The sequence below is a fragment of the Scyliorhinus torazame genome, chromosome 6, assembly GCF_047496885.1.
Source record: "Scyliorhinus torazame isolate Kashiwa2021f chromosome 6, sScyTor2.1, whole genome shotgun sequence".
Taxonomy (NCBI): Eukaryota; Metazoa; Chordata; class Chondrichthyes; order Carcharhiniformes; family Scyliorhinidae; genus Scyliorhinus; species Scyliorhinus torazame.
In genome coordinates this window covers 167039642-167067201 of record NC_092712.1, presented here as the reverse complement: position 1 = coordinate 167067201, position 27560 = coordinate 167039642, and the positions used below count along the sequence as shown (strand labels likewise).

The following is a 27560-nucleotide window of genomic DNA, read 5'->3' as shown; positions in this document are numbered from 1 at the left end:
AAGGGATTACTCCTGTGGGGAGGGAAATACTCCTGTGGGGAAAGGGAAATCAGCCTCCCTCAGCAACCTAGTGCAGATCAGAGCTCCATCACTTCATCAAATCCTGACAATCACAATGAGTTACACGAGGTCTTATATCGCTGATGCTCACCATCTAAAACTCTATTCTCTATTTTTGAGGCGCCAGCAGATTGAAGCCCACATTAATCTTCAGCCAGAAGTGCTGACTGGATGATCGATCGTGGCCTCATCCGGAGGTCCCCAGAATCACAGATGTCAGTCTTCAGCCAATTCAATTCACTCCACTTGATTTCAAGAAATGGCTGAAGGCACTGGATACTGCAATGGCTTTGGGTCCTGACGATATTGCAGCAACAGTACTTGTGCTCAAGAACCTGCCGCAGCTCAAGCCAAACTTTCCCAGTACACCTACAAAACCGACATCTACCCAGCAATGTGGAAAATTGCTCAGGTATGTCATGTACACAAGAAGCATGACAAATCCAACCTGATCAATTATCGCCCCATCAGTCTATTCTCGATCATCAGTAAAGTGATAGAAGGGGTCATCAACAGTGCTATTATTGCTTAACAGTCACCTGCTCATGGCAGCCTTGGTTCAAACCTGGGCAAAAGATTTGAATTCCAGCGGTGAGGTGAGAGTGCATGCCCTTGACATCAAGGCAGCATTTGATTGAGTGTAGCATCCAGGAGACCTAAACAAAACTGGAGTCAATGGGAATCAGGGGGGGAAACCCTCCACTGGTTGGAGTCATATCTGGCACAAAGGAAGATGGTTGCGGTGAATGATGTTCAATTTTCTCAGTTCCAAGTCAGCGCTGCAGGAATTCCTTAGGCTAGTGTCCTAGGTCCAACAATCTTCAGGTGCTTCGCAATTTTTAAAAAAACATTAAAACATTTTTTTTTTTAAGTTATTGTATTCCAAACATACACAATATCAACAGTCCATCAAAACATAGTCAACAGTTTGTACAGTTTTTCCCATTTTAATCCCTCCAGATAGCTCCTCCACTCTACCTGGTCAAAGACATTCGATGGATACTATAGCCTCCGGTGCCCACCCCCCTTACGGAGTAATTACTACATTTAACAGCCCACTTATGTTGCTGGAGAGCTGCCTACCCTTCACAAAACCTGTTTGATCCTGAGACCACCTCTAGCACACATCCTTCCAACCTACAAGCCAATACCTTCGTCAATACTTTCACATCGGTGTTCAACAAAGAGATGGGTCTACAGGACCCACATTCCAGTGGGTCCTTTTCCGACTTCGGGATCAACAAAATTGATGCCTGCGGTAACGTTGCTGGCAACTCCACTCTCTCCACCTCACTAGACATCCCCAACAGGTGGGGGGGGGACAACTCCGTCGTGAACTGCTTATAGACTTCTGCCGGAAAAACATCCCGGCACGGGGCCTTTCCCGTCTGCATTCCCCTGATACTATCCATCACCTTAGCCCCAGCAGCTCCTCAGAGCCTGCCTCTTCCCATCTTCCATCTATGGAAACTCCAAACCATCCAATATCCCCCACCTCTTCATCTGGCTCGGCCCAATAAAACTTACCCCCTGAACACTTCATTTATCTTATCCGGTTCCGACACCTCCTCCCCCTTCCCTTAAAATCTCCATAGATGCTGCCTGCCACCACAATTGCTGGGCCAGCATACGACTTGCCTTTTCTCCATACTCATACTGCACCCCCCTCGCTTTCCGCAGCTGCCCCACCGCCTTGCCTGTCGTTAGCCAATCAAACTGTCCCTGCAACCTCTTGCTTTCCGCCAGCAACTCCTTCGGGGGGCCGCCAAGTATCTTCTATCCATTTCCATTATCTCATCCAACAGCCTGTGCTTTTCCCTCCTCCTCCTATCTCTTTCAGCCTTAAACAAAATAATCTCAACTCGGACCACCGCCTTCAAAGCTTCCCAAACTTCCGACACGTCCCTGTTCTGGTTAAGTTCAACATAATTCCTAATCGCCACACTCACCTTCTCACAAAACGCCTTGTCCGCCAGATGTCCCGAATCCAACTTCCACCCCGGCCTCTGCACCTTCCCCGGACTATGCTTCACATCTAGCCAATATGGCATGTGGTCCGAAATCACAATTCTTGCATACTCCACCCCGCCACCTCCCTTAGCTCTGACCAACTCACCACAAAAAATAAATCAATTCTAGACGACACTATTTACACGTGCAAGAAGAAGGAACACTACCTCCACGGATCCACCATGCCCATGCTCTCCATAAACCCTCCCGGGTGCGTGTCAAAGTCCGGAATAGCCCCCAGGTGCTTGTTTAAAATCCACGCATTGTCTCAGTAAGATACATATATGTTGTTTTTTTAAAAATATATTTTATTGAAATTTTTTTTCAAACAAAAATTTTTTTCCCCTTACAGACCAAACATAACAGTAAAGAAATTTTAACAATAACAATGAACAAATAATGAAACCACATAATCGTTTAACATAAACTAAAACCTCCACCTCCCCCCCCCCCAATCGCCTCCCCTCTGGGTTGCTGCTGCAGGTCATCTGTCTTCCCTCTAACGTTCCTCTAGGTAGTCGAGGAATGGCTGCCACCGCCTGGTGAACCCTTGAGCCGATCCTCTCAGGGCAAACTTTATCCGCTCCAGTTTAATGAACCCAGCCATATCGTTTACCCAGGCCTCCAGTCCGGGGGGTTTCGCCTCCTTCCACATGAGTAGGATCCTACGCCGGGCTACTAGTGACGCAAAGGCCACAACGTCGGCCTCTTTCGCCTCCTGCACTCCCGGTTCATCCACAACTCCAAATAGAGCTAGCCCCCAGCCTAGTTTGACCCGGGCCTTCACCACTTTAGAGATCACTCCCGTCACTCCCTTCCAGTACCCCTCCAGTGCCGGGCACGACCAAAACATATGTGCGTGGTTTGCCGGGCTTCTGCCGCACCTCCCACACTTATCCACCACTCCAAAAAACCTGCTCAATCTTGCTCCCATTATGTGTGCTCTATGTAGCACTTGGAATTGAATCAGGCTAAGCCTGGCGCATGAGGAAGAGGAGTTTACCCTGCTTAGGGCCTCAGCCCACATACTTTCCTCTATCTCCTCCCCTAGCTCTTCTTCCCACTTTCCTTTTAGTTCGCCCACCAACTCCTCCCCCTCTTCCCTCATCTCTCGGTATATCTCTGACACCTTGCCCTCTCCGACCCACACCCCCGAAAGCACTCTGTCCTGAATCCCCTGTACCGGGAGCAGCGGAAATTCCCTCACCTGTTGTCTAGCGAACGCCCTCACCTGCATATATCTCAGGAAGTTTCCCCGGGGCAACTTATACTTTTCCTCCAATGCTCCCAAGCTCGCAAACGTCCCATCTATAAATAAATCTCCCACCCTCCTAACTCCCAACTGGTGCCAGCTCTGAAATCCTCCATCCATTCTTCCTGGGGCAAACCTATGGTTGTTCCTGATTGGGGACACCACCAGGGCACCCCGCACACACCTCTGTCGCCTCCACTGTCCCCAGATATTCAATGTTGCCGCCACCATCGGGTTCATGGTAAACTATTTTGGTGAGAACGGTAGCGGCGCCGTCACCAGCGCCTCTAAGCTCGTCCCTTTACAGGACTTTCTCTCCAGTCTTTTCCATGCCGCTCCCTCTCCCTCCATCATCCATTTACGTATCATCGCCACATTGGCGGCCCAATAGTAATCGCCCAAGTTCGGTAGTGCCAATCCTCCTCTGTCCCTGCTACGCTGTAGGAACCCCCTCCTTACTCTCGGGGCTTTCCCTGCCCACACGAAGCTCGTGATGCTCCTGTCTATTTTATTGAAAAAGGTCTTAGTGATTAGTATAGGGAGACATTGAAATACAAATAAGAACCTCGGGAGGACCATCATCTTAATTGCCTGCACCCTGCCCGCCAGCGACAGAGGCTGCATGTCCCACCTCTTGAAGTCCTCCTCCATTTGTTCTACCAGTCGTGTCAGATTAAGTCTGTGCAAGGTTCCCAGCTCCTAGCGATCTGAATCCCCAGGTATCGGAAGTTTCTTTCCACTTTCCTTCTATCTCTCTACTCTGGTCCCCTGGGTGTATCACAAATAGTTCACTCTTCCCCATGTTTAGCCTATACCCCGAGAAATCCCCGAACTCCCTCAACATCCGCATAACCTCTATCATCCCCCCCGCTGGGTCCGACACGTACAATAAAAGGTCATCCGCGTATAGCGAGACTCGGTGTTCTTCTCCCCCTCAAATCACCCCTCTCCATTTCCTGGAGTCTCTCAACGCCATGGCCAAAGGTTCAATTGCCAACGCGAACAACAGTGGAGACAGCGGGCATCCCTGTCTTGTTCCCCTATATAGTCGGAAATACTCCGATCTTTGTCGCCCCGTGACTACACTTGCCGTTGGGGCCCCATAAAGAAGTTTGACCCAGCTAATAAACCCATTCCCGAACCCAAACCTCCTTAACACCTCCCATAAATACTCCCACTCCACCCTATCAAATGCCTTCTCTGCATCCATTGCCACCACTATCTCTGCCTCCCCCTCCACTGGGGGCATCATTATCACCCCTAATAGTCGTCGCACGTTAACATTTAGTTGTCTCCCTTTTACAAACCCTGTATGGTCCTCGTGCACCACCCCCGGGACACAGTCCTCTATCCTCGATGCCAGTGCCTTTGCCAGCAGTTTGGCGTCCACATTCAATAGTGAAATAGGTCTATAGGACCCGCACTGCAACGGATCTTTATCCCTCTTCAAAATTAGCGATATCATCGCCTCCGACATTGTCGGGGGTAAATTCCCTCCTTCCCTGGCCTCGTTGAACGTCCTCACCAACAACGGGGCCAACAAGTCCACATATTTTCTGTAAAATTCCACCGGGAACCCGTCTGGTCCCGGAGCCTTCCCTGCTTGCATGCTCCCTAGCCCCTTAATAACCTCGTCCACCCCAATCGGTGCCCCCAGGCCTTCCACCTCCTGCTCCTCCACCCTCGGGAACCTCAATTGATCCAGGAACTGCCGCATCCCCTCCTCTCCCTCTGGGGGTTGGGACCTATACAGTCCCTCATAAAAGGTCTTGAACACCTCATTTATCTTCCCTGCTCTTCGCACCGTGGCTCCCTTTTCATCTCTAATTCCCCCTATCTCCCTCGCCGCTGTCCTCTTTCGCAACTGATGAGCCAGCAGGCGACTAGCCTTTTCCCCATATTCATACCTCCTCCCCTGTGCCTTCCTCCACAGCACCTCCGCCTTTCTGGTGGTCAGGAGGTCAAACACCGTCTGGAGTTGTCTCCTCTCCCTGTACAGTCCCTCCTCCGGGGTCTCTGCAAATTCCCTATCCTCCCTTAAAATCACCCCCAGTAATCTTTCCCTTTCCTTGGCCTCTGTTTTCCTTTTGTGGGCCCCAATGGAGATCAGCTCTCCTCTGACCACCGCTTTTAGTGCTTCCCATACCACTCCCACCGGGACCTCGCCGTCGTCATTGACCTCCAGGTATCTCTCGGTACACCCCCGCACTCTTCCACACACTCCCTCGTACGCCATCAATCCCACATCTAATCTCCAGAGTGCTCTCTGCTCCCTTTCCTCTGCTAGTTCCAGGTCCACCCAGTGTGGGGCATGGTCCGAAACCGCTATGGCTGAATACTCAGCTTCTTCCACCCTAGAGATCAACGACCTTCCCAAAACAAAAAAATCTATCCAGGAGTACACTTTATGGACATGGGAGAAGGAGGAGAACTCCCTAGCCCTTGGTCTAAGAAATCGCCATGGATCCACTCCCCCCATTTGGTCCATAAACCCCTTAAGCACCTTGGCCGCTGCCGGCCTTCTTCCAGTCTTTGAGCTGGATCTATCTAGCCCCGGGTCCAGCACGGTATTAAAGTCCCCACCTAATATCAAGTTTGCTACCTCCAATTCCGGTATACGCCCCAGCATCCGTCTCATAAATCCCGCATCGTCCCAATTCGGGGCATATACATTAACCAACACGACCTCCATTCCCTCCAGCCTGTCACTCACCATTATATATCTACCTCCTCAATCTGCTACGATGTTCTTTGCTACAAATGCTACCCGTTTCCCCACCAATATGGCCACCCCTCTATTCTTTGCGTCTAGTCCTGAGTGGAACACCTGTCCCACCCATCCTTTCCTTAACCTTACTTGGTCCGCCACCTTCAGGTGCATCTCTTGGAGCATAGCCACGTCTGCCCTTAGTCCTTTCAAATGCGCGAGCACTCGGTCTGTTCAGGCCTCTCACGCTCCACGTGATCAGCCTCACTAGGGGGCTACCTGCCCCCCCCCCCCGTGCCGACTAGCCATTACCTTCTCTAGGCCAGTCCCATATCCCGCCTCCGCGCTCCCACTCGCTCCCCCAGCGTCGCATTCCATCCCCGTCCACCCACTCTTTAGCCAATTCCTTTTGGATTTCCGCAGCAGCAACCCAGTTGTTTCCCCCCCCCTCCCTCCCCCCCCCACCCCCTCCCCCCCCCGCTAGATCCCTTTCTAGCGTGATTGCTCCCCCCATATTACTTCCGTAAGTCAGCTGACTTCAACTGACCCCGGCTACTCCTGCTCCCTCCTTGACCCCCCCGTGTGGGGAACTCCCATCCGCCTTGCGCCTATCTTCCCGCCATATTCTTTCTGGCGCGGGAACATCCCTTTGTCTGACCCGCCTCTTGTGGCGCAGCTCCCTTTCCCCTCCCATTCCTCATTCTCCATCTATGTCCCGTCCTTCCCCCCTCACCGGCGCCCACATTTCCTAGTGTCTCCCCCCATCCCAATTTACTTCTCTATTAACATCAACCATAACATTAACAATAACATTTCCTACAGTATAAGTCCCTCAGTTCCGATCCAATTTCTCCTCTTTAATAAAGGTCCATGCTTCCTCCGCCGTCTCGAAATAATGGTGTCTCTCCTGGTATGTGACCCATAGTCTTGCCGGCTGCAGCATCCCGAACTTCACCTTCTTTTTGTGCAACACCTCCTTGGCTGGGTTAAAACTCGCCCTCCTTCTCGCCACCTCCGCACTCCAATCCTGGTACACCCGCACCACTGCATTCTCCCATCTGCTACTCCGCACCTTTTTAGCCCATCTCAGGACCTCTTCTCTATCTTTAAGGTGGTGAAATCGCACGATTATCGCCCTGGGTGGTTCTCCCGCTTTTGGTCTTCTCGCCGGGATCCGATGTGCCCACTCCAACTCCAAGGGGCCCGCAGGGGCCTCAGCACCCATCAATGAGCTCAGCATCGTACTTGCATAAGCTCCACAGTCCACTCCTTCCACTCCCGCAGGGAGACCCAGTATCCAAAGGTTCTTCCTTCGCGCTCCGTTTTCTAGGGCTTCGATCCTTTCAATACACTTTTTATGAAGTGCCTCGTGCGTCTGTGTTTTGACCGCCAGGCCCAGGATCTCGTCCTCATTATCCGTCACCTTCTGCTCCACCACGCGGAGCTCTGTCTCCTGGGTCTTTTGTGTCTCCTTGAGCCCCTCAATTGCCTGCAGCATCGGGGTCAGCACCTCCCTCTTTAGTAGCTCCACACACCGTCTCAAAAATTTGTCTTGCTCGGGCCCCCATGTCGCCCGAGCTTTCTCCGCCGCCATCTTGTGCTTCTCCCTTTCTGTCCCTTTGGTCGACGATTCCTCGCGCTGCAGCCGCCGGTATTTTCCTCCTTCGTTGGTGGGGGGGGGGGGGGGGGGGGGGGGGGGGGGGGGGAGACTCCCTACTCACTCACCCCACACCGGGTTGCGTCGCCTAAAGATTTCCCGTTGGGGCTCTTAAAAGAGCCCGAAGGTCCGTCGGAGCTGGAGCCGCCGAAACGTGCGGCTAGCAAGGCATCACCGCAACCGGAAGTCGTAAGATACATATATGTTGACCAACACTACCGGCATACCTTCTAACACTCGACTCACGATCACAAACCTGCCCCCCTGGTCTCATACCCCCTGACCCCTACAGACCCCATTTTCTTGCTTAACAAATTGGTCAGTTGTTTCATCAATTACCTTTGTTCCATCATAAAATCAGAATTGGGTTTCTTCGCTGCTGACTGCACAATGTTCACCATCATTCACCACTACTCTGACATTGAAGTGTCCATGTCAAAATGCAGCAAGACTTAAATAGTATCCAGGTTTGGGCTGCCAAGTAACATTCACACCACAGAAGTGCCAGGCAATGACCAATACCAACAATAGAGAATCTAACCATCGCCCCATGGCATTTACTGGCAATACCATCGCTGAATTCCCAGTCCACCATCTACACGGCATAAGTCAGGTGTGTGATGGAATACTCAGCACTTGTCTGGATGAGTGCAGCTCCAACAAAGCTCAAACTCAACACCATCTAGGACACAGTAGCTCGCTTGATAGATACCCCTTCCACACACATTTAATCCCTCCACCACCGATGAACAATGGCATTAGTGTGTACATTTACATGGTTCCCAAGCTGTAGTCTGCGAACCACTGGTGATCCGCGAGAGTAGTGGTGATCCATGGAAAAAAAATAGAACAATTACACGTACCTCATATGTATCATAATCAAGGTGACATTATTAATCACAATGTAATTTGCTTCACAAACATCCTTGTGTAATATAATCCGTCATATTATTTCCTGAAATTAAATAGTGTGGCGCTTTTGCATGACGTCAATGTGAACTAACGCTCCCCTCTGTGCATACGTTAGTTAGGAAAAATTTGTCTGACAAAGTTAAAGATGGATCGGTGGCTTTCATCTGCCACACTACTCCAAGGAAGAGTGCAGGAGCAAATGCCAGGAGCAACTTCAGGCATACCTAAAAATGAGGTGTCAATCTGGTGAAGCTGCAACACAGAAGTACTTGTGTGCTAACGGCATAAGCAACAATAGACAGAGCTAAACAAATCCACAATGAATGCATCAGGTCTAAGGTCTGCAACCGTGCCACATCCGGCCGTGAATGGTGGTGGAGAATCAAACAACTCACTGGAGGAGGAGGCTCCACAAATATCCCCATCCTCAATGATGGAGGAGCCCAGCACATAGATGCAAAAGACGAGGCTGAGGCATTCGCAAAACCTTCAGCCACAAGTGCCAAGTCGATGATCCATCTCGGTCTCCTCCGGAGGTCCCCAGCATCACAAATATCAGTTTTCAGCAAATACTATTCAATCCACGTGATATCAAAAAACGGCTGAAGGCACTGGATACTGCAAAGGCTATGGACCCTGACAATATTCAGGTAATAGTACTGACGAGTTGTGCTCCAGAACTTGCCACATCCCTAGCCGAGCTGCTTTTGTATAACTACAACACTGGCATCTACACGGCAATGTAGAAAATTGCCCAGGTGTGTCCCATGCACAACAAACAGGACAAATCCAACCCAGCCACTTACCGCCCTATCAGTCTACTCTCCACCATCAACAAAGTGATGGAAGGAGTCATCAACAGTGCTATGAAGCAGCACTTAATCACAGACGCTCAGTTTGGGTTCCGCCAGGGTCACTCAGCTCCTGACCTCCTTACAGCCTTGGTTCAAACATAGACAAAAGAGTTGAATACCAGATGTGAGGTGAGAGCGACTGTCCTCGAGAACAAGGCAGCATTTGACCGAGTATGGCATCAAGGGGCCCTAGCTAAACTGGAGTCAATGCAAATCAGAGGTAAAACTCTCTGCTGGTTGGAGTCATACCTGTCACAAAGGAAGATGGTTTTGGTGGTTGGAGGTGAAGCACCTCAGCTCCAGGACATCACTGTAGGAGTTCCTCAGGCTAGTGTCCTCGGCCCAACCACCTCCAGCTGCTTCATCAATGATCTCCCTTCCATGATAAGTCAGAAGTGGGGATGTTTGGGGATGACTGCACAATGTTCAGCACCATTCCCAACTCCTCAGGTAATGAAGCAGTTCATGTCCAAATACATAAAGACCTGGACAATATCCAGGCTTGGGTTGACAGGTAGCAAGTTACATTCGCACCACACAAGTGCCAGGCAATTACCATCTCCTCCAAGAGAGGATCTTACCATCGCCTCATGACATTCAATGGCATTACCATCGCTGAATCCCCCACAATCAACATCCTGGGGGGTTATCATTGAACTGAACTACCATATTAATACTGTGGCTACCATGGCAGTCATAGGCTAGGAAGAATCCTACAGTGAATAATAACTCACTTCTTGACTGCCCGCCCCCCCAAACCCCAGTCCAAAAATCCTGTCCACCATCTACAAGGCACAAGTTAGGAGTCTAATGGAATACTCTCCACTTGCCTGGATGAGTGCAGCTCCAACAAAACTCAAGTACCAAACACCATCCAGGCCAAAGCAGCCCACTTGATTGCTCCCCCTTCCACAAACATTCAAACCCTCCACCACTGACGAACAGTGGCAGCCGTGTGTTCCGTCTACAAGTTGTACTGCAGTAACTAAGTGGGGCATGTAGCACAGTGGTTAGCACAGTTGCTTCACAGCTCCAGGGTCCCAGGTTTGATTCCCGGCTTGGGTCACTGTGCGAAGTTTGCACTTTCTCCCCGGGTCTGCGTGGGTTACCTCCGGGTGCTCCGATTTCCTCCCACAGTCTAAAGATGTGCGGGTTAGGTGGATTGGCCATGCTAAATTGCCCTTTGTTCCAAAAAGGTTGGGTTGGGTTACGGGGATAGCATGCTCTTTCCAAGGGCCGGTGCAGACTCGATGGGCCGAATGGCCTCCTTCTGCGTTGTAAATTCTATGAACTCACCAAGGTTCCTTAGATAGCACCTTCCAAACCCATGACCACTACCATCTAGAACGACATGAGCAGCAGATACCTGGCAACTCCACCACCTAGAGGTGCCCCTCCAAGTCACTCACTACCCGGACTTGCAAATATATCGCCGTTCCCTCACTGTTGCTGGGGCAACATTCTGGAACTCCCTCCCTAACAGCACGGTGGGTGTGGGTACACATCAATGGCTGCAGCGGTTCAAGAAGGCAACTCATCACCACCTTCTGAAGGGCAACTAGGGACAGGCAATAAATGCTGGCCTAACCAGCAACGCCCACATCCCGTAAATGAATTAAAATAAGCTCGTAAGAGAAAAGTGGCAGATGGTCAAAATGAAAGTGAGGCATCAGGAAATGAAACTCAGCACAACAAAAGTAAGCAAACAGTACGGAGAAAATTGGATTTGTTTATTGTCACGTGTACCGAGGTACAGTGAAAAGTATTGTACTGCGTGCAGCTCAAACAGATCATTCCGCACATGAAAAGAAAATATATAATAGGGCAAACATAAAATACACAATGTAATTACAGAGACACAGGCATCAGGCGAAGCATACAGAGTGTACAAAGAACAAAGAAATGTACAGCACTGGAACAGGCCCTTCGGCCCTCCAGGCCCGTGCCGACCATGCTGCCCGACTAAACTACAATCTTCTCCACTTCCTGGGTCCGTATCCCTCTATTCCCATCCTATTCATGTATTTGTCAAGATGCCCCTTAAATGTCACTATCGTCCCTGCTTCCACCACCTCCTCCGATAACAAGTTCCAGGCACCCACTACCCCCTGCGTAAAAAACTTGCCTCGTACATCTACTCTAAACCTTGCCCCTCTCACCTTAAACCCCTAGTAATTGACCCCTCTACCCTGGAGAAAAGCCTCTGACTATCCACTCTGTCTATGCCCCTCATAACTTTGTAGACCTCTATCAGGTCGCCCCTCAACCTCCTTCGTTCCAGTGAGAACAAACCGAGTTTATTCAACCGCTCCTCATAGCTAATGCCCTCCATACCAGGCAACATTCTGGTAAATCTCTTCTGCACCCTCTCTAAAGCTTCCACATCCTTCTGGTAGTGTGGCGACCAGAATTGAACTGGCAGTACTACTCAGTAGAGAAGATGTGTGAAGAGATCAGATCAGTCCATAAGAGGGTCGTTTGGAGTCTGGTAACAGCGGGGTAGAAGCTGTTTTTGAATCTGTTAGTGCGTGTTCTCAGACTTTTTTGTCTCCTGCCCGATAGAAGTTGGAAGCGTGAATAAGCCGGGTGGGAGGGGTCTTTGATTATGCTGCCCGCTTTCCCAAGGTAGCGGGAGGTGTAGACAGAGTCAATGGATGGGAGGCGGATTTGTGTGATGGACTGGGCAGTGTTCACAACTCTCTGTAGTTTCTTCCCATCTTGGGTCAAGCAGTTGCCATGCCAGGCTGCGATGCAGCCAGATAGGATGCTTTCTATGGTGCCTCTGTAAAAGCTGGTAAGATCAATGTGGTCATGCCGAATTTCCTTAGTTTCCTGAGGAAGTATAGGCGCCGTTGTCCTTTCTTGGTCGTGGCGTCAACATGGGTGGACAAGGACATATCTTTGGTAATGTGTACACCCAGGAACTTGAAGCTGTCAACCACCTTACAGAAATAAATACTTAAAACTGGGATTTACTTCTGCAGGCACTGAAAACAAACTGTTGCCATTGTGCCCTATGTTGTGAAGTTCTGTCAAATGAAGGCTTAAAGCCTGCTAATATTTACTGTCACCTTGAGACTAAACATGAGGAATATGTATCCAAGCCAATCACATTTTTATGAAAACAAGCTCAAAGAATTCCAAAGTAGCAAGAAAGTTATGGAATTCAACATCTACAACCAGCACGGTAGCACAGTAGTTAACACAATTGCTTCAAAGCTCCAGTGTCCTAGGTTCGATTCCCGGCTTGGGTCACTGTCTGTGTGGAGTCTGCACGTCCTCCCAGTGTCTGCGTGGGTTTCCTCCGGGTGCTCCGGTTTCCTCCCACAGTCCAAAGATGTGCAAGTTAGGTGGATTGGCCATGCTAAACTGCCCTTGTGTCCAAAATTGCCCTGTGTGTTGGGTGGGGTTACTGGGTTATGGGGATAGGGTGGAGGTGTGGTCTTGGGTACGGTGCTCTTTCCAAGAGCCAGTGCAGACTCGATGGGCCAAATGGCCTCCTTCTGCACTGTAAATTCTATAATGCGGAAGTGGTGGAGGCCTCGTATCGAGTAGCTCGGCTCTTAGCAAAGGCAAGGAAGCACTTAATATTGCCAACGGCTGAGGAAACATAGAAATATAGAATTATAGAAAATAGAAGCAGGAGGCCCGTCGGTCTTTCGAGCCTGCTCCACCATTCATTATGATCATGGCTCGTCATCCAACTCAGTAGCCTGATCTCGCTTCCCCCCCCCCCCCCAAAGATCCTTTGATCCCCTTCACCCCAAGTTCTATATCAAACTGCTTTTAAAAACATACAATGTTTATGCCTCAACTGCTTTCTGTGATAACAAATTCCGCAGGCTGATCAGAGTGATGAACTTTCTCCTCTCAGTCGTAAATGGTCTACCCCGTTGTAGCGCACAGTGACTTACGAGAGACGAATAGAGATGAAGTCGATGAGGCTTTATTAAGCGTGACTTGTTCCCCGCAGTTCAGCAACAGACTGGAGCTGCGGGGAGAACTCCTGGTTCTTATACTCTGCCTTCAGGGCGGAGCTAGAGATCAACAGCCAACCAGGACCTGGGATCTGTCAGCCAATGGGATCACGGCTTCACAGTCCCACATGACCCCTAATGCATACTACCACATTCACCCCTTGTTAAGAATGAACCCAGCGGGGTGGTGCTTCGCATGGTGGTAGGGGTTTACAAGGCTGGTCCTGGGAGGAAAAAAAAAACTTTTTGCATGTCATTACAGTGCCCTACACTGGGCTATGTACAGGGTTTGTGAACTATTTACAGTATTCGTAAGAGGAACAGAAACTTCTCGTTATAGTCCCACAACATTCTTGTGTTACACCGATGCCACGAGTCGAGCGGGCGGTCTGGTCTTCCTTGTCGATCGCCTCAGCCCCGGTGGTGGTGCAGGTGCTTGTTCCAGTGTTGTCGTCTCCAGGAGCTTCACGGTGTCTGCTTCTGCTTCACTCCTGGTCGGACATGGGAGGAGGACCGATCCTCCCGGGAAGGGGGCGGTCGCGGGGTGCGCCGGTGGCAGGGAGGGGGTGATTGGTGTCGGGGGGGGGGGTGTGCATGTTGCCGGCGGGCGGCAGGTCTCGCAGGGAGACCGTGTCCTGTCGGCCGTCGGGGTACGCCACGTAGGCGTACTGCGGGTTCGCGTGGAGGAGGTGAACCCTCTCGACCAACGGGTCCGACTTGTGCACCCGCACATGTTTCCGGAGTAATATGGGTCCTGGGGCCGCCAGCCAGGTCGGCAGCGACGTTCCAGAGGAAGACTTCCTGGGGAAGACAAAGAGGCGCTCATGAGGCGTTTGATTAGTGGTGGTACACAGCAGCGACCGGATGGAGTGGAGAGCGTCCGGGAGGACCTCCTGCCACAGTGAAACTGGGAGATCCCTGGACCGTAGGGCCAGTAGGACGGTCTTCCAGACCGTGCCGTTCTTCCAGACCGTGCCGTTCTCCCTCTCTACTTGCCCGTTCCCCCGGGGGTTGTAGCTGGTCGTCCTGCTCGAGGCTATACCCTTGCTGAGCAGGAACTGGCGCAGCTCGTCACTCATGAAGGAGGACCCCCTGTCGCTATGGATATATGCGGGGCAACCGAACAGTGTGAATATGGTGCTAAGGGCTTTAATAACTGTGGCCGCTGTCATGTCGGGGCAGGGGATGGCGAAAGGGAAACGAGAGTACTCGTCCACCACGTTCAGGAAGTATATGTTGCGGTCGGTGGAGGGGAGGGGCCCTTTGAAATTCAGACTGAGGCGTTCAAAGGGACGGGAAGCCTTGATCAGGTGCGCTCTATATGACCTGAAAAAGTGCGGTTTGCACTCTGCGCAGATGTGGCAGTTCCTGGTGACTGTACGGACCTCCTCCACGGAGTAGGGGAGGTTGCGGGACTTTATAAAATGGTAGAACCGAGTGACCCCCGGGTGGCAGAGGTCCTCGTGGAGGGTTTGGAGACGGTTTATTTGTGCGTTGGCACATGTGCGGGATAGGGCATCAGACGGCTCGTTCAGCTTTCCGGGACGGTACAAGATCTCGTAGTTGAAGGTGGAGAGCTCGATCCTCCACCTTAAGATCTTGTCATTTTTAATTTTGCCCCGCTGTGCATTATCGAACATGAATGCTACCGACCGTTGGTCAGTGAGGAGAGTGAATCTCCTGCCGGCCAGGTAATGCCTCCAATGTCGCACAGCTTCCACTATGGCTTGGGCTTCCTTTTCCACTGAGGAGTGGCGGATTTCTGAGGCGTGGAGGGTTCGGGAGAAAAAGGCCACGGGTCTGCCCGCTTGGTTAAGGTGGCCGCCAGAGCTACGTCGGAGGCGTCGCTCTCGATTTGGAAGGGGAGGGACTCGTCGATGGCGCGCATCGTGGCCTTTGCGATATCCGCTTTGATGCGGCTGAAGGCCTGGGGGTGTTTCGCCTGGCCGCAGAAATAGCAGCGGGCCCCCCCGGGATGACCTGGCGTCTGAACCGCGCAAGCCTGAGAGGGGGGGGGGGGGGGGTTTGTCGCGACGGGGGTCCACGGAGCCCAAGGGGCTGCCGCGCGGTCGGGGCCGTCCGCGCGGGCGTTTTGCGCGGCCACATCTAGGGAAGCTGCAAGGGCCCGTGCCACTGAGAGTCCTAGCGACTCTTTTTCTAACAGTCTTTGGCGGATTTGGGGAGAGTTAATACCTGCCACAAACACATCGCGAATTAACATGTCCGTGTGTTCAGCCGTGTTTACCGGCGGGCAGCTGCAGGCCCGTCCCAAAACTAGCAGCGCGGCGTAGAATTCGTCTAGCGATTCTCCGGGACTTTGCCGTCTCGTTGCGAGTTGGTAGCGTGCGTAGACCTGGTTCACTGGGCGAACGTAGATGCTCTTTAGTGCTGCGAACTCCGTCTGGAAATCCTCTGCGTCTTCTATGAGAGGGTAAATTTCCGGGCTTACCCTCGAATGCAGTTTCTGGTCTTCTGTGATCCGGCCGGGGGCCGTTCGGAGGTAGCCTTCGAAACAAGTCTGCCAGTGTTTAAAAACTGCTGCTGAGTTCACTGCGTGGGGGCTGTTCCTCAGGCATTCCGGGGCGATCCTGAGCTCCATAGTCCTTTAAGCACGCTTAATAAATTGTAGCGCACAATGACTTATGAGAGACGAATAGAGATGAAGTCGATGAGGCTTTATTAAGCGTGACTTGTTCCCCGCAGTTCAGCAACAGACTGGAGCTGCGGGGAGAACTCCTGGTTCTTATACTACGCCTTCAGGGCGGAGCTAGAGATCAACAGCCAACCAGGACCCGGGATCTGTCAGCCAATGGCATCACGGCTTCACAGTCCCACATGACCCCTAATGCATACTACCACACCCGTACCCTCAGATTATGGCCCCTGGCTCTGGACACAACCCGCCCCCCACCATCGGGAACATTCTTGTACTGTTTAGTCCTGTTAGAATTTTATAGGTTTCTAGGAGATCTCCCCTCATTCTTCTGAACTACAGCAAATACAATCCTAACTGACTCAATGTCGCCTCATACATCAGTCCTGCCATCCCAGAAATAAGTCTGGTAAACCTTTGTTGCACTTCCTCTGGAGCAAGAACATCCTTCCTTAGATAAGGAGACCAAAACTGCACACAATGTTCCAGATGTGGCCTCACCCAAGGCCCTGTATGATTGCAGCAAGACATCCCTGCTCCTGTACTCAAATCCTCTCACTCTGAAAGCCAACATACCATTTCCCTTCTTTACTTACCTTCAGGGACTGGTGTATGGGACACCCCGGTCTCATTGCACATTCCCCCCTCCTAACTTACAGCCATTCAAATAATAATTTCATAATTTAAAAATGGGATTGATTGGGCAAAATTTGTAGGAGTTAGCACAGGTAGGGTTCGTGCATTTCCACTAGTAGGACTACTTCATGTAAATGTGCTGTGAAGAGTACAGTGTATTTGTAAGTGTGCATCATAAACTATTAGAAATAGCTGCATTTTTAATACCGGTTGATTTACAAACTTGAATTGCGTCAGAAATAGGCTATGTAAAAAATGTTTATAAAGACTTTAGTACGTTAATAATAATAATCTTTTATTGTCAAATTAATACTGCAATGAAGTTACTGTCAAAAGCCCCTGTCGCCACACTCCGGCGCCTGTTCAGGTACACGGAGGGAGAATTCAGACCGTCCAAATTAATAATAATCTTTATTAATGTCACAAGTGGGCTTAGATTAACACTGCAATGAAGTTACTGTGAAAATCCTCTAGTCACTACACTCTTGATGTCTGTTCGGGTACACTGAGGGAGAATTCAGAATGCCCAATTCACCAAACAAGCACATCTTTTGGGACTTGTGGGAGGAAGCCGGAGGACCCGGACGAATCCCACGTAGACATGGGGAGAACATGCAGACTCCGCACAGACAGTGACCCAAGCCGGGAATCGAACCCGGGTCCCTGGCGCTGTGAAGCAACAGTGTTAACCACTGTGCTACCTGTAATGATATGTACATTGATGTGGAGATGCCGGCATTGGACTGGGGTGAGCACAGTAAGAAGTCTTACAACACCAGGTTAAAGTCCAACAGGTTTGTTTCAAATCACTAGCTTTCGGAGCACTGCTCCGTCCTCAGGTGAATGAAGAGGTATGTTCCAGAAACATATATATAGATAGACAAAGTCAAAATGCAAGACAATGCTTTGAATGCGAGCATTTGCAGTTAATTAAGTCTTTACCGGTCCAGAGATAGGGGTAACCCTAGGTTAAATAGGTGTGAATTGTCTCAAGCCAGGCCAGTTGGTAGGATTTTGTAAACCCAGGCCAGATGGTGGGGGATGAAGGTAATGCGATATGAATCCAAGGTCCCGGTTGAGGTCGTACTCATATGTGCAGAACTGGACTATAAGTTTCTGCTCGGCGATTTTACGTTGTCACGTGCCCTGAAGGCCGCCTTGGAGAACGCTTACCCAGAGATCAGAGGTTGAATGCCCTTGACTGCTGAAGGGAAATTTCCTGCCTAGCGATTGTCACGCGATGTCCGTTCATCCGTTGTCGCAGCGTCTGCATGGTCTCGCCAATGTACCATGCTTTGGGACATCCTTTCCTGCAGCATATGAGGTAGACAACGTTGGCCAAGTCGCACGAGTACGTACCGCGTACCTAGTCGGTGGTGTTCTCACGTGTAATGGTGATACCCATGATCTTTTCTATATTAAACTATGCTATCTCAAATTAACAGACTTCTCAAGTACACCTGCTCCTAGGCCTGGCACTCTTCCAGCTGCGTTCTAATTCCCAATTTCCAGAATCCTCAAAGTCACATGATATATCCTCTCTATATAGAGAGAGAGAGATTGCAGAGATTGCCATGACAGGGTTGTGTGGTGTCGTGGTCGCTGTTCTGAAGGCTGGGAAGTTTGCTGCAAACAATGGTTTGTTTGAGGTTGCATGGTTGTTTGAAGGCAAGTAGTGGGGGTGTGGGATGACCTTGGCAAGATGTTCATCTTCATCGATGGCGTGTTTAAGGCTGCGAAGAAGATGACATAGTTTCTCCGCTCCGGGGAAGTACTGGACAGCGAAGAGTACTCTGTCTGTTGTGTCCTGTGTTTGTCTTCTGAGGAGGTGGGTGGGGTTTGTTGCTGTGGCGCGTTGGAACTGTCGATCGATGAGTCGACCGCCATATCTCGTTCGTACGAGAGCATCTTTCAGCGTCTGTAGATGTCTGTTACTGTAGATGTATGTATATTGACTGTGATGTAAAGAGTTAACAAGTTAATGATAATGCTTCTTTTTTTTCAGAAAATATTTTATTGAGGCATTTATAATTTTAATAATTTTCAACATCAAATGTGAACAAAAACAAAATATAACCAACAAACCCCCTGACCACAAACCCCAGCCAACATGGCTTACACAAAAAATGCCACCTTCCCCAGCCACCTGGTTCTCCTGTCCTTACATGCCTCTTCCTCCCTCCCCTTGCTGACAGCTTTGTGTATCTCAAAAAGCCGATGAACGGCTGCCACCTCCGACCAAATCCCTGCAACGAACCCCTCAAGGCGAATTACATTTTCTCAAGTCTGAAAAACCCTGCCATGTCTCTAACCCATACCCCCGACATCAGGTTTTCCGAGTCCCTCCATCCTAGTAAGATCCGTCTCCACTTGGGAGGCAAAGGTCAGGACATCGGCCTCTCTCGCCCCAAAGATCGCCATCTCTGGACTCCACACTCATTTGTAAGACCTCTAACATGACGTCAACACACCCCTGCCAGAAACCCCAAAGTCTCGGACACGCCCAAAGCATATGGATTCGCAGGACCCCCGCACAGCGCCCACACCTATCCTCTGCCTCCTCAAAGAACCTGCTCATCTGGGCCACAGTCATGTGTGCCCTGTGGACCACCTTAAACTGTATCAGGCTGAGCCTGGGGCACGACGAGGACGCATTAACTCTCCTCAGGGCCTCCTCCCATAACCCGGCATCCAACTCCCCACCCAGCTCTTCTTCCCACTTTATCTTCACCCCCAACTATCGTGGCTCCCTCCCACTCCTTCGGCTCCTTATAGATCTTGGAGACCTTCCCCTCTCCTACTCCTGTTCTCGACACCACCTTATCCTGTAGCCCCTGGGCAGCAGGTGCAGGAAGGTCGAAACCTGCCTCCGCACAAAATCTCTCACCTGCAGATACCGGAACCCATTCCCCCCTGGCAACTCAAATGCCTCCTCCAGCTTCGGGAAACCCTCATCAATAAAGATAGTCCCAAATCTCTCGATCCCTGCCCGCTGCCACCTCCAAAAGCCCCTGTCCAGTCCCCCGGAGCAAACCGGTGGTGATCACATATCAGTGCCCACACCGACACCCCCTCTAACCCCATGTGCTGCCTTCACTGTCCCCACACCCTCAGAGCTGCCACCACTACCAGGCTTGTGGAGTACCGAGCCAGCGAGAACGGCAGAGGCGCCGTTAATAATGCCCACAAACTAGTGTCCTTACATGACGCCGGCTCCACCGGCTCCCACACCGTCCTGTCCCCCCCACTACCAACTTCCTGACCATCACAATATTCGCCGCCCAGTAGTAATTAGTGAAATTTAGGGAGCCAGCCCCAGCACCCCCACCACCACTCTCCAGCAACTCCTTTTTCACCCGCGGGGTTTTACTAGCCCAAACCAATCCCGAGATCTCTGCATTCACTTTTTTGAAGAACGCTTTGGGAATAAAAATTGGGAGGCTCTGGGAAACAAACAAAAACCTCGGGAGGACCGTCTGTACCGATGACAACGGGAGTACATCCCACCTCCGAAAGTCCCCCTTCATCTGTTCTACTAACCGACCAAATTCAGTTTAGGCAGCTGCTCCCACTCCCGCGCCACCTGTATACCCAAATATCGAAAGCTCCCTCTCACCACCTTGAACGGCATCTCACCCAATCTCTTCTCCTGCCCCCTTGCCTGGATTGCAAAGACCTCACTCTTACTCATATTCAATTTGTATCCCGAAAACCTGCCAAATTCCTCTAATATCCCCATAATCCCACCAATCCCCACCCAGCGGGTGCAATATGTACAGAAGAAGATCGTCCACGGAAAGCGAGACACTGTATTCCACCCCCACGCCCCCATACTATCCGCTGCCAGACCCTCGCCCTCTCAATACCGAAGTCAACGGTTCTATGGCCAAGGCAAACAACAGTGGGGCAAGTGGACATCCCTGCCTCATCACTCGGTGCAACCTGAAGTAACCTGATCTCACCCGATTCGTCCGCACACTCCCAACCTCTCTCGCCGTCTCCTGCTTCCTCAACTGGTGCGCTAATATCCTGCTCGCTTTCTCTCCGTATTCAGATCTGCCCCTCTCACGCTTTGCAACTGCCCTACCGCCTTACCCATGGATAACAGCCCAAATTATATTTGCAACCTCTGGCGTTCCTTCAACAGCACTTCCTCCGGGGCCTCTGCATATTGCCTGTCCACCTGCAGGTTTCCTCCACTCGCCTTTCTATTTCCACCCCCTCTGCCTTCTCCCTGTGTGCCCGAATCAAAATAAACTTCCCCCCTGACCACTGCTTTTAGTGCCTCCCAAACCGCACCTGCCGAAACCTCCCCCCCGTCACTAATCTCAACATATTCCCAGATGGCCTTCTTCACCCGCTTCCACACCTCTTCCTCCGTTAACAGTCCCATATCCATCCTCCATTGCGGGCGCTGGGCCCCCCTCTTGCTCACTCATCAATTCACCCTGTGCGGGGCATGGACCGACATCACTATTGCTGAATACGCAACATCCACCACCCCTGCCAACAGCATCTTATCCAACACAAAGAAATCTATTCGGGAGTACACCTTGTGCACATGGGAATAAAATAAAAATTTGTTCGCCCTCGGCCTCCCAAATCTCCACGGATCCACCCGCCCACATGTGCTCCATGAACCCCCGAAGCTCCTTAGCTGTAGCCGATACCGTCCCCGACCTCGAACTCAGCCGGTCCAGTCTCGGATCCAAGACTGTATTAAAGTCCGCCCCCATAATCAGCTGATGAGAGCCCATGTCCAGAATTTTCCCCAGCACCTGCCTCATAAATTCCATATCATCCTAGTTTGGGGCACAGATCTTTACTAACACCACCGGCATCCCCTCCAATTTCCCGCTTACCATAACAGACCTTTTTCCAGAGTCTGCCACTATACTTCCCACCTCAAACGCCACCTGCTTATTGACCACAATCGCCACCCCCAACGTTTTAAAGTCCAATCCCGAATGAAATACTCGCCCAACCATCCCTTCCTCAGCCTAATCTGGTCCCCCACCTTCTGGTGCGTCTCTTGTAGCATGGCCACATCTGCCTTCAATCGCTTTAAGTGTGCGAACACAAGGGTCCTCTTGACTGGCCAATTCAATCCTCGCATGTTCCACGTGACCAGCCTGGTCGGGGGACATCCTGCCGCCCCCGCTTCCCCCCCCCCCGGTTGATCAACCATAGTCCCCCCAAATCCCCAGCAACAACCCCTGCCGCCATCCCCCACTGACCTTCCACTCACGCCCCCATTGCACTTCCGTGAACGAGCCCACCCAGCTAGCCTGGCAGCCTGCGCCCATGGCGCCTAGTATCCTGATTCCCCTCCCCACCGCTCAAACATTAGTGCAAACAAGCAAAAACAACGACAAGCAAAAATCCCTTCCGAAGCCCAAACAAAGAAACCAACCTTCTATCCCCTAACAAAGAACAAAGAACAAACCTGAAGCCAAAAAAGAAAGAAATGGTCCCAAACACAAGTTAACAGCAACATCATAACATCATCTCAAGTTCAAAGTCCTCATTCTCCTGCCAGTTCATTGTCTTTAACAAATTCTACCGCCTCCTCCGCCGAACCAAAGTACAATTCCCGGCCTTCGTAGGTCACCCACAGATGTGACGAGTACAATAGTCCAAACTTCACCCCCTTCTTGTAGAGGGATGCCTTGACCTTGTTAAAGCTCACTCTCCTCTTGGCCAGCTATGCACCCAGGTCCTGGTACACTCGGATTTCATTGCACTCCCTGATGCAGCGCCTAGTCTGCCTGGCCCACTTCATAGTTTGCTCCTTGTCCAGGAACCGGTGCAACCGCACCCCCATCACCCTCGGCGACTCATTCCCCTGTGACTTCCTCATTAGCGCCATGTGCGCTTGATCCACCTCCAAAAGGCCGTGCAAACGCACCCTCTACGAGTTTCTCCAGCATCCTCCCCACATACTCACCAGCATCGGCTCCTTCACTCCTCTCCGGCAGGCCCACGATCCTTATGTTCTGCCTGCGTGACCAGTTCTCTAGGTCTTCAACCTTCTCCTGGAGCCGCCTCTGCTGATCACGCATCAGCCCCATCTCTGCTGCCATTGAGGCAAACTGCTCCTCGTGCTCCCCCGCCACCTCCTCCATCTTCTGGATTGCCTGACCCTGTGCCACCAGCTTTCCAAGCGTTCGACCACCACCCTGATCGAATCCACCACCCGGACCAGATCCTCAACACTGCTGGGTGAACTCGTTCAAGAAGCTCACCAGCTGATCCGTCGACCACTGAGCCGGCAGGGCCGTTCCCTGACCCTCCGCCATCTCCACGTGCGTCACAGGCGCTGCTCCAGCTCTGTTGGGACTGATTCCCTCTTTGTCGATCGCTTCTGGCCCTCAGCTGCATACACCAGAGGGTCAATCTCTTCCCTGGACTCTCCTGCACCTTTATTCCGCCTCACATCCACCTATTAACCGGGGAAAAAGTCTGAAAAAACCGCCACGAGCGGGAGCCACCAAATGAGCACCCACTCACTCCATGGCCACCATTGGAAGCCCCCGATAATGCTTCTTACCACTAGAGGGAACCACAGAATGTCATATATGTATCATGTGTCTTCGGGGAATCTGGGAGTTAGGAATTAGAAGGCAGCTGGAAGAGTGCCAGGCCTAGGAGCAGTTGTACTTGAGAAGTCTGTTAGTTAGAGATAGCATAGTTTAATATAGAAACCCTCGGGGGGGGGGGGGGGGGGGACATGCACCACCAGAGTGGTCCAGGAAGTTTGATGCACTGTTCAATAATAGCACGGGTGGCAACATGGGCCTCATTATATCGGGTCTCCACCTCAGTCTCCGTCCTCTGTTGGCGTCATCAGCCAGGACCTCAGTGGGTACCCCTCATTCACCAAGAGCCAACCCATCACCATGGGTTCTGTCGGGGATCTCCGTGTGTTCCAGGATGCATCTGTCATGCATGATCCCTGGGCGGCGTGAACACACGTGCATGATCCGGGGGTTGTGGTGGAACACGGGTTGAATATTCAGAGAGTAAAACCCCTTCCTGTTAATGAAGGGCACTCCCAGATGCTCCAGTGCACGCTAGGCGACATGCATGCCATCAAGTAGACCCTAGACCTGGGGCCTCGTGGCAATGGTGGAGAATCCTGCTGCCCGAGCAACCTGATGGGCTTGGTCCAGCTCAATGTTGATATAGTCAGCTGCCGGGGCATACGTGACCTCATGATGCACTTGTTGGCTGTAGCTTGTGAAATGCGTCATAAGTTCCTGCTCGAGCCCTGGAATGAACTGGTGGCATATAGGTTCAGAGCTGTGGTGACCTTCATGGCCACCAGCAGCGGGCGTCCTCCTCCTCCTCTAAGGGGTGCCAGGCCCACAAGGACATGGCACAGATGCTGCATCATCGCCTTGTTGAAACAGAGCCCACTCTGCCACATGCTGTCGTCATCTTCTCAAAAGACCAACAGTGCCTGTACACCTTGAGCCATTGCCGGCACCCCTCTGGGTCCCTCCCCGTCTGAAGGGTGGACAGTTCTGCAGGATGTGAGGTGATCCCCTGCACATGGGCTGCCTCGGCAGCCACTAACACCACGAGGGCTGCCGCTACGGGGTCAGCAATACCATCCATATTGTTATATCTAGAAGGAATTGGAGACGGTGAGAGACCGACAGTCAATTAGGGCTTCCCACCCAGGGACAGTCACATCCCTCAAGCCTCCCCCATCCTTACGTGTCCCACCTTCTCTCAAAGTGCCATCCATTGAACCAGTTGTGCTGGTGATCCTGCCCTGCATGCTCTCCCCAGGCCATATCAGGAGCCCCTAGATCCCTGTCAGGAATGCTCGGGAGTGCTGTGCCCAGGTAGTCCCCCCCCCGTCCCCCCCGGTTGCGGGGATATCCCCAATGCTGAAGCCCTGTTCTTGGGTGCTTGGTTGTTGGCTGCTGCCTCTGTGGTGTTGACGCCCCAGGGTTCAATCAAAGTGTCCGGGCCTCACAGTTTGATTGCAATGCTAGGCAGAGATATAAGACCGTAGGAATTAGGAGCAGAAGTAGGCAATTCAGCCCTTCAAGCCTGCTCCACCATTCAATCAGATCATGGCTGATCTCTTCCTGGGATCAAATCCACCTCCCTGACTGATCCCCACATCCCTTTAACCTGTTTTTTAAAAATCAGAAATATATCTATCGCCTTGTAACCATTTAATGATCCACACTCCACCGCACTGTGGGGCAGCAAGTTCCACAAATTTACCAACTTCTGAGAGAAGTAGTTCCTCCTCATCTCAGTTTTATATCTAACGCTTCTCAACCTATATCTGTGGCATCTCGTTCTAGATTGCCCCACAAGGGGGAACATTTGGTCTATGTTTACGTTATAAAACCCTTTTAACATTTTATATACCTTGATCACATCCCCTCTTATTCTTTTAAACCCCAGCGAGTGCAAGTACAAACTGTTCAATCTCTCCTCATAAGTCAACCCTTTCTTCCCAGGAATCAATCTGGTGAACCTCCTCTGAACTGCTTCCAATGCCACCACATCTTTCCTCAAATAAGGAGACCACAACTGCACACAATACTCCAGATATACAATTGCAACACCACTTCTCTACTTTTATACTCCAGTCCTTTTGCAATCAACGCTAAAATTCCTCGCAGCACGCTGCACTGTGTTGGCACCTTCCCCCTCCTGCCTTCAGCTGCAGGTGCCCACACTATTCCACTCTCCCTGGCATGGCCTGCCTGCTGGTTTCCCTTGATGACTGTCAGAGAAAGCTGACACTGAACTCCCACTTGCTTGGCATCCCCTTTCAACAGGAAAGGCTCAGAAGGCATCTGTTTCCCGTGTGCCATTAGCAAAATTCAAAATGCACCAGAAAATCAATGTCAATTGCTCAGTTAAATGACTTAACTGTCTTTCTGTTGCTGTGTAAAATCTTCAGGTTGGTTGTATTGGTAAAATGCACAAAAACAATGTGAAGACATTGGACTTCCGGCCCAGCGTCACCCATTCTAAATTTACACCCCTCTCTCAGCTTCGAGACCCATTCCAAACGGCCCCCTTAAGCTCTGGCCAAAGGGACAAGTTTTGATGCCTAATTTGAACATTTCTTCAAAGGTGATATCCCCTTTTAAATTTTGAGTTTCTTTTAAATTATGAGTTTCTTTTAAATATAGTTACATAGAAAAGCAATAAAGTATTTTTCGCAGACACAGCGTAGATTTCAAATTAAAGGATTCAACATAACAGATATCCAAGCGTGCTATTCCAAATTTTTTTTTTAAATCTTCAAAGTATTGTATATGTATGAAAAGCTGTCAGTGACAAGTTTGCAAACATTTCTCAGCAACCTCCAAATTTAGTGTCAATGGAAACATCAGAATGGATATGAAATGACAACAAAACATTATAGAAGCAAAGCAAAAAAAAGTTAATTGTTTTTTAAAAAGTTAATAGTTTAAATTATGGGCAGTTCTGAATCATTCATAAGAATGCTAATGCATTTTGTAAAAGTTTGTCTAATAAATGACAATCTCTGCTGCCTACTTTTGTTACAACGTCAGGACAGGAGAAGCACATTTTCTGTGAATAATGTGAATCGACTGCAGAACAATGCAAAAACTGACCTCTATAAAGTCCAATTATGCCTTCATATCGCAACACTTTGTTGAAGCAATCCAAGCTGTTACGGTACATAATCTCTTCCACAAATGATCCCGTGGAACGTTGGTTCTGCATACGGGTTTTCACCAAGTCAATTGGATAGACAGAAGTGGCACCTGTGGCTGTAGAGCAGAGCAGTAATAAAGTTAGTTTAAAATCTTTAACAATGGAGACAAGGAAAGAAATACTAAACTACTCCCTCAATATAAATCACATTCGTCAATTAGGTTCTTTTTGTCTGCCAACTTTATGAAGAAAGATTTTAATTAAAGCATTTTCAGAAGTAACTCTAACTTATTATTAACTTGTCTCTTCTGAAGACAGTCTGGAGCCAAGTGAGACAGAAATACCACCTCTGAACAGTGGCAGGTACAAAAGCACTTCTATAAAGGTTCCTTATGATATAGCCTCGAATCAACACAATGAAGAATCTGCTCCAAAGGAAGGTAAAAAGGCATATTTTTCTTACATAAAAATTGTTTATGCAGAGGGAAAAGAAAATGTGCACCAACTAACCTCCAGCAATTCCACCAAGAATAAACCTGTACGCCGATTCTGCCAGTTCTGTCATTGCAAAATTCTGTGTGTCACTTCCAGGCAGCTTAAAAGAAAATCAAACTTTGAGAATGCAACAAGGTTTGGTGATTTCATTATTCATCATAAGTTCCAAATGTTTAGCTACTGTACCACAGCAAAGAACAAATTAATCTGTTCTGACTTAATGAAAAGGTGTAGGATGTTGCAATATGTGTCAAATCCCTGAGAGTGCAACAAATTAAATCATTTAACGGAACAGTTTAAAATGCCCCTCAACATCCTCAGGACATGTGGTAGAATCCACATCAAGTAAAAAAGATCAGGGGCGAGATTCTTCGACTCCCCGCCGGGTCGGTGAATCGCCAGGGGCTGGCGTGAATCCCGCCTCCGCCGGTTGCCGAAGTCTCCGGCATCGGAGATTCGGCGGGGGCGGGTATCGCACCGCGCCGGTTGGCGGGCCCCCCCGCTCGATTCTCCGGCCCGGATGGGCCGAAGTCCCGCCGCTAAAATGCCTGTCCCGCCGGCGTAAATTAAACCACCTACCTTACCGGCGCGACAAGGCGGCGCGGGCGGGCTCCGGGGTCCTGGGGGGGAGGGCGCGGGGCGATCTGGCCATGGGGGGTGCCCCCACGGTGGCCTGGCCCGCGA

At 50.6% G+C, this 27560-nt stretch overlaps 1 protein-coding gene across 1 annotated transcript in view; it reads right to left on the bottom strand.

Moving 5' to 3' along the window:
* Positions 1–27560, bottom strand: part of slc25a13 (solute carrier family 25 member 13) — a 470724-nt gene that overhangs the window by 121702 nt on the left and 321462 nt on the right. The window contains exons 9-10 of the mRNA XM_072510240.1: positions 26892–26976; positions 26339–26497 (exon numbers count right to left, since the gene is read on the bottom strand). Of these exons, the coding sequence (XP_072366341.1) occupies positions 26339–26497; positions 26892–26976 (244 nt within the window). The remainder of the gene's footprint in view (positions 1–26338; positions 26498–26891; positions 26977–27560) is intronic.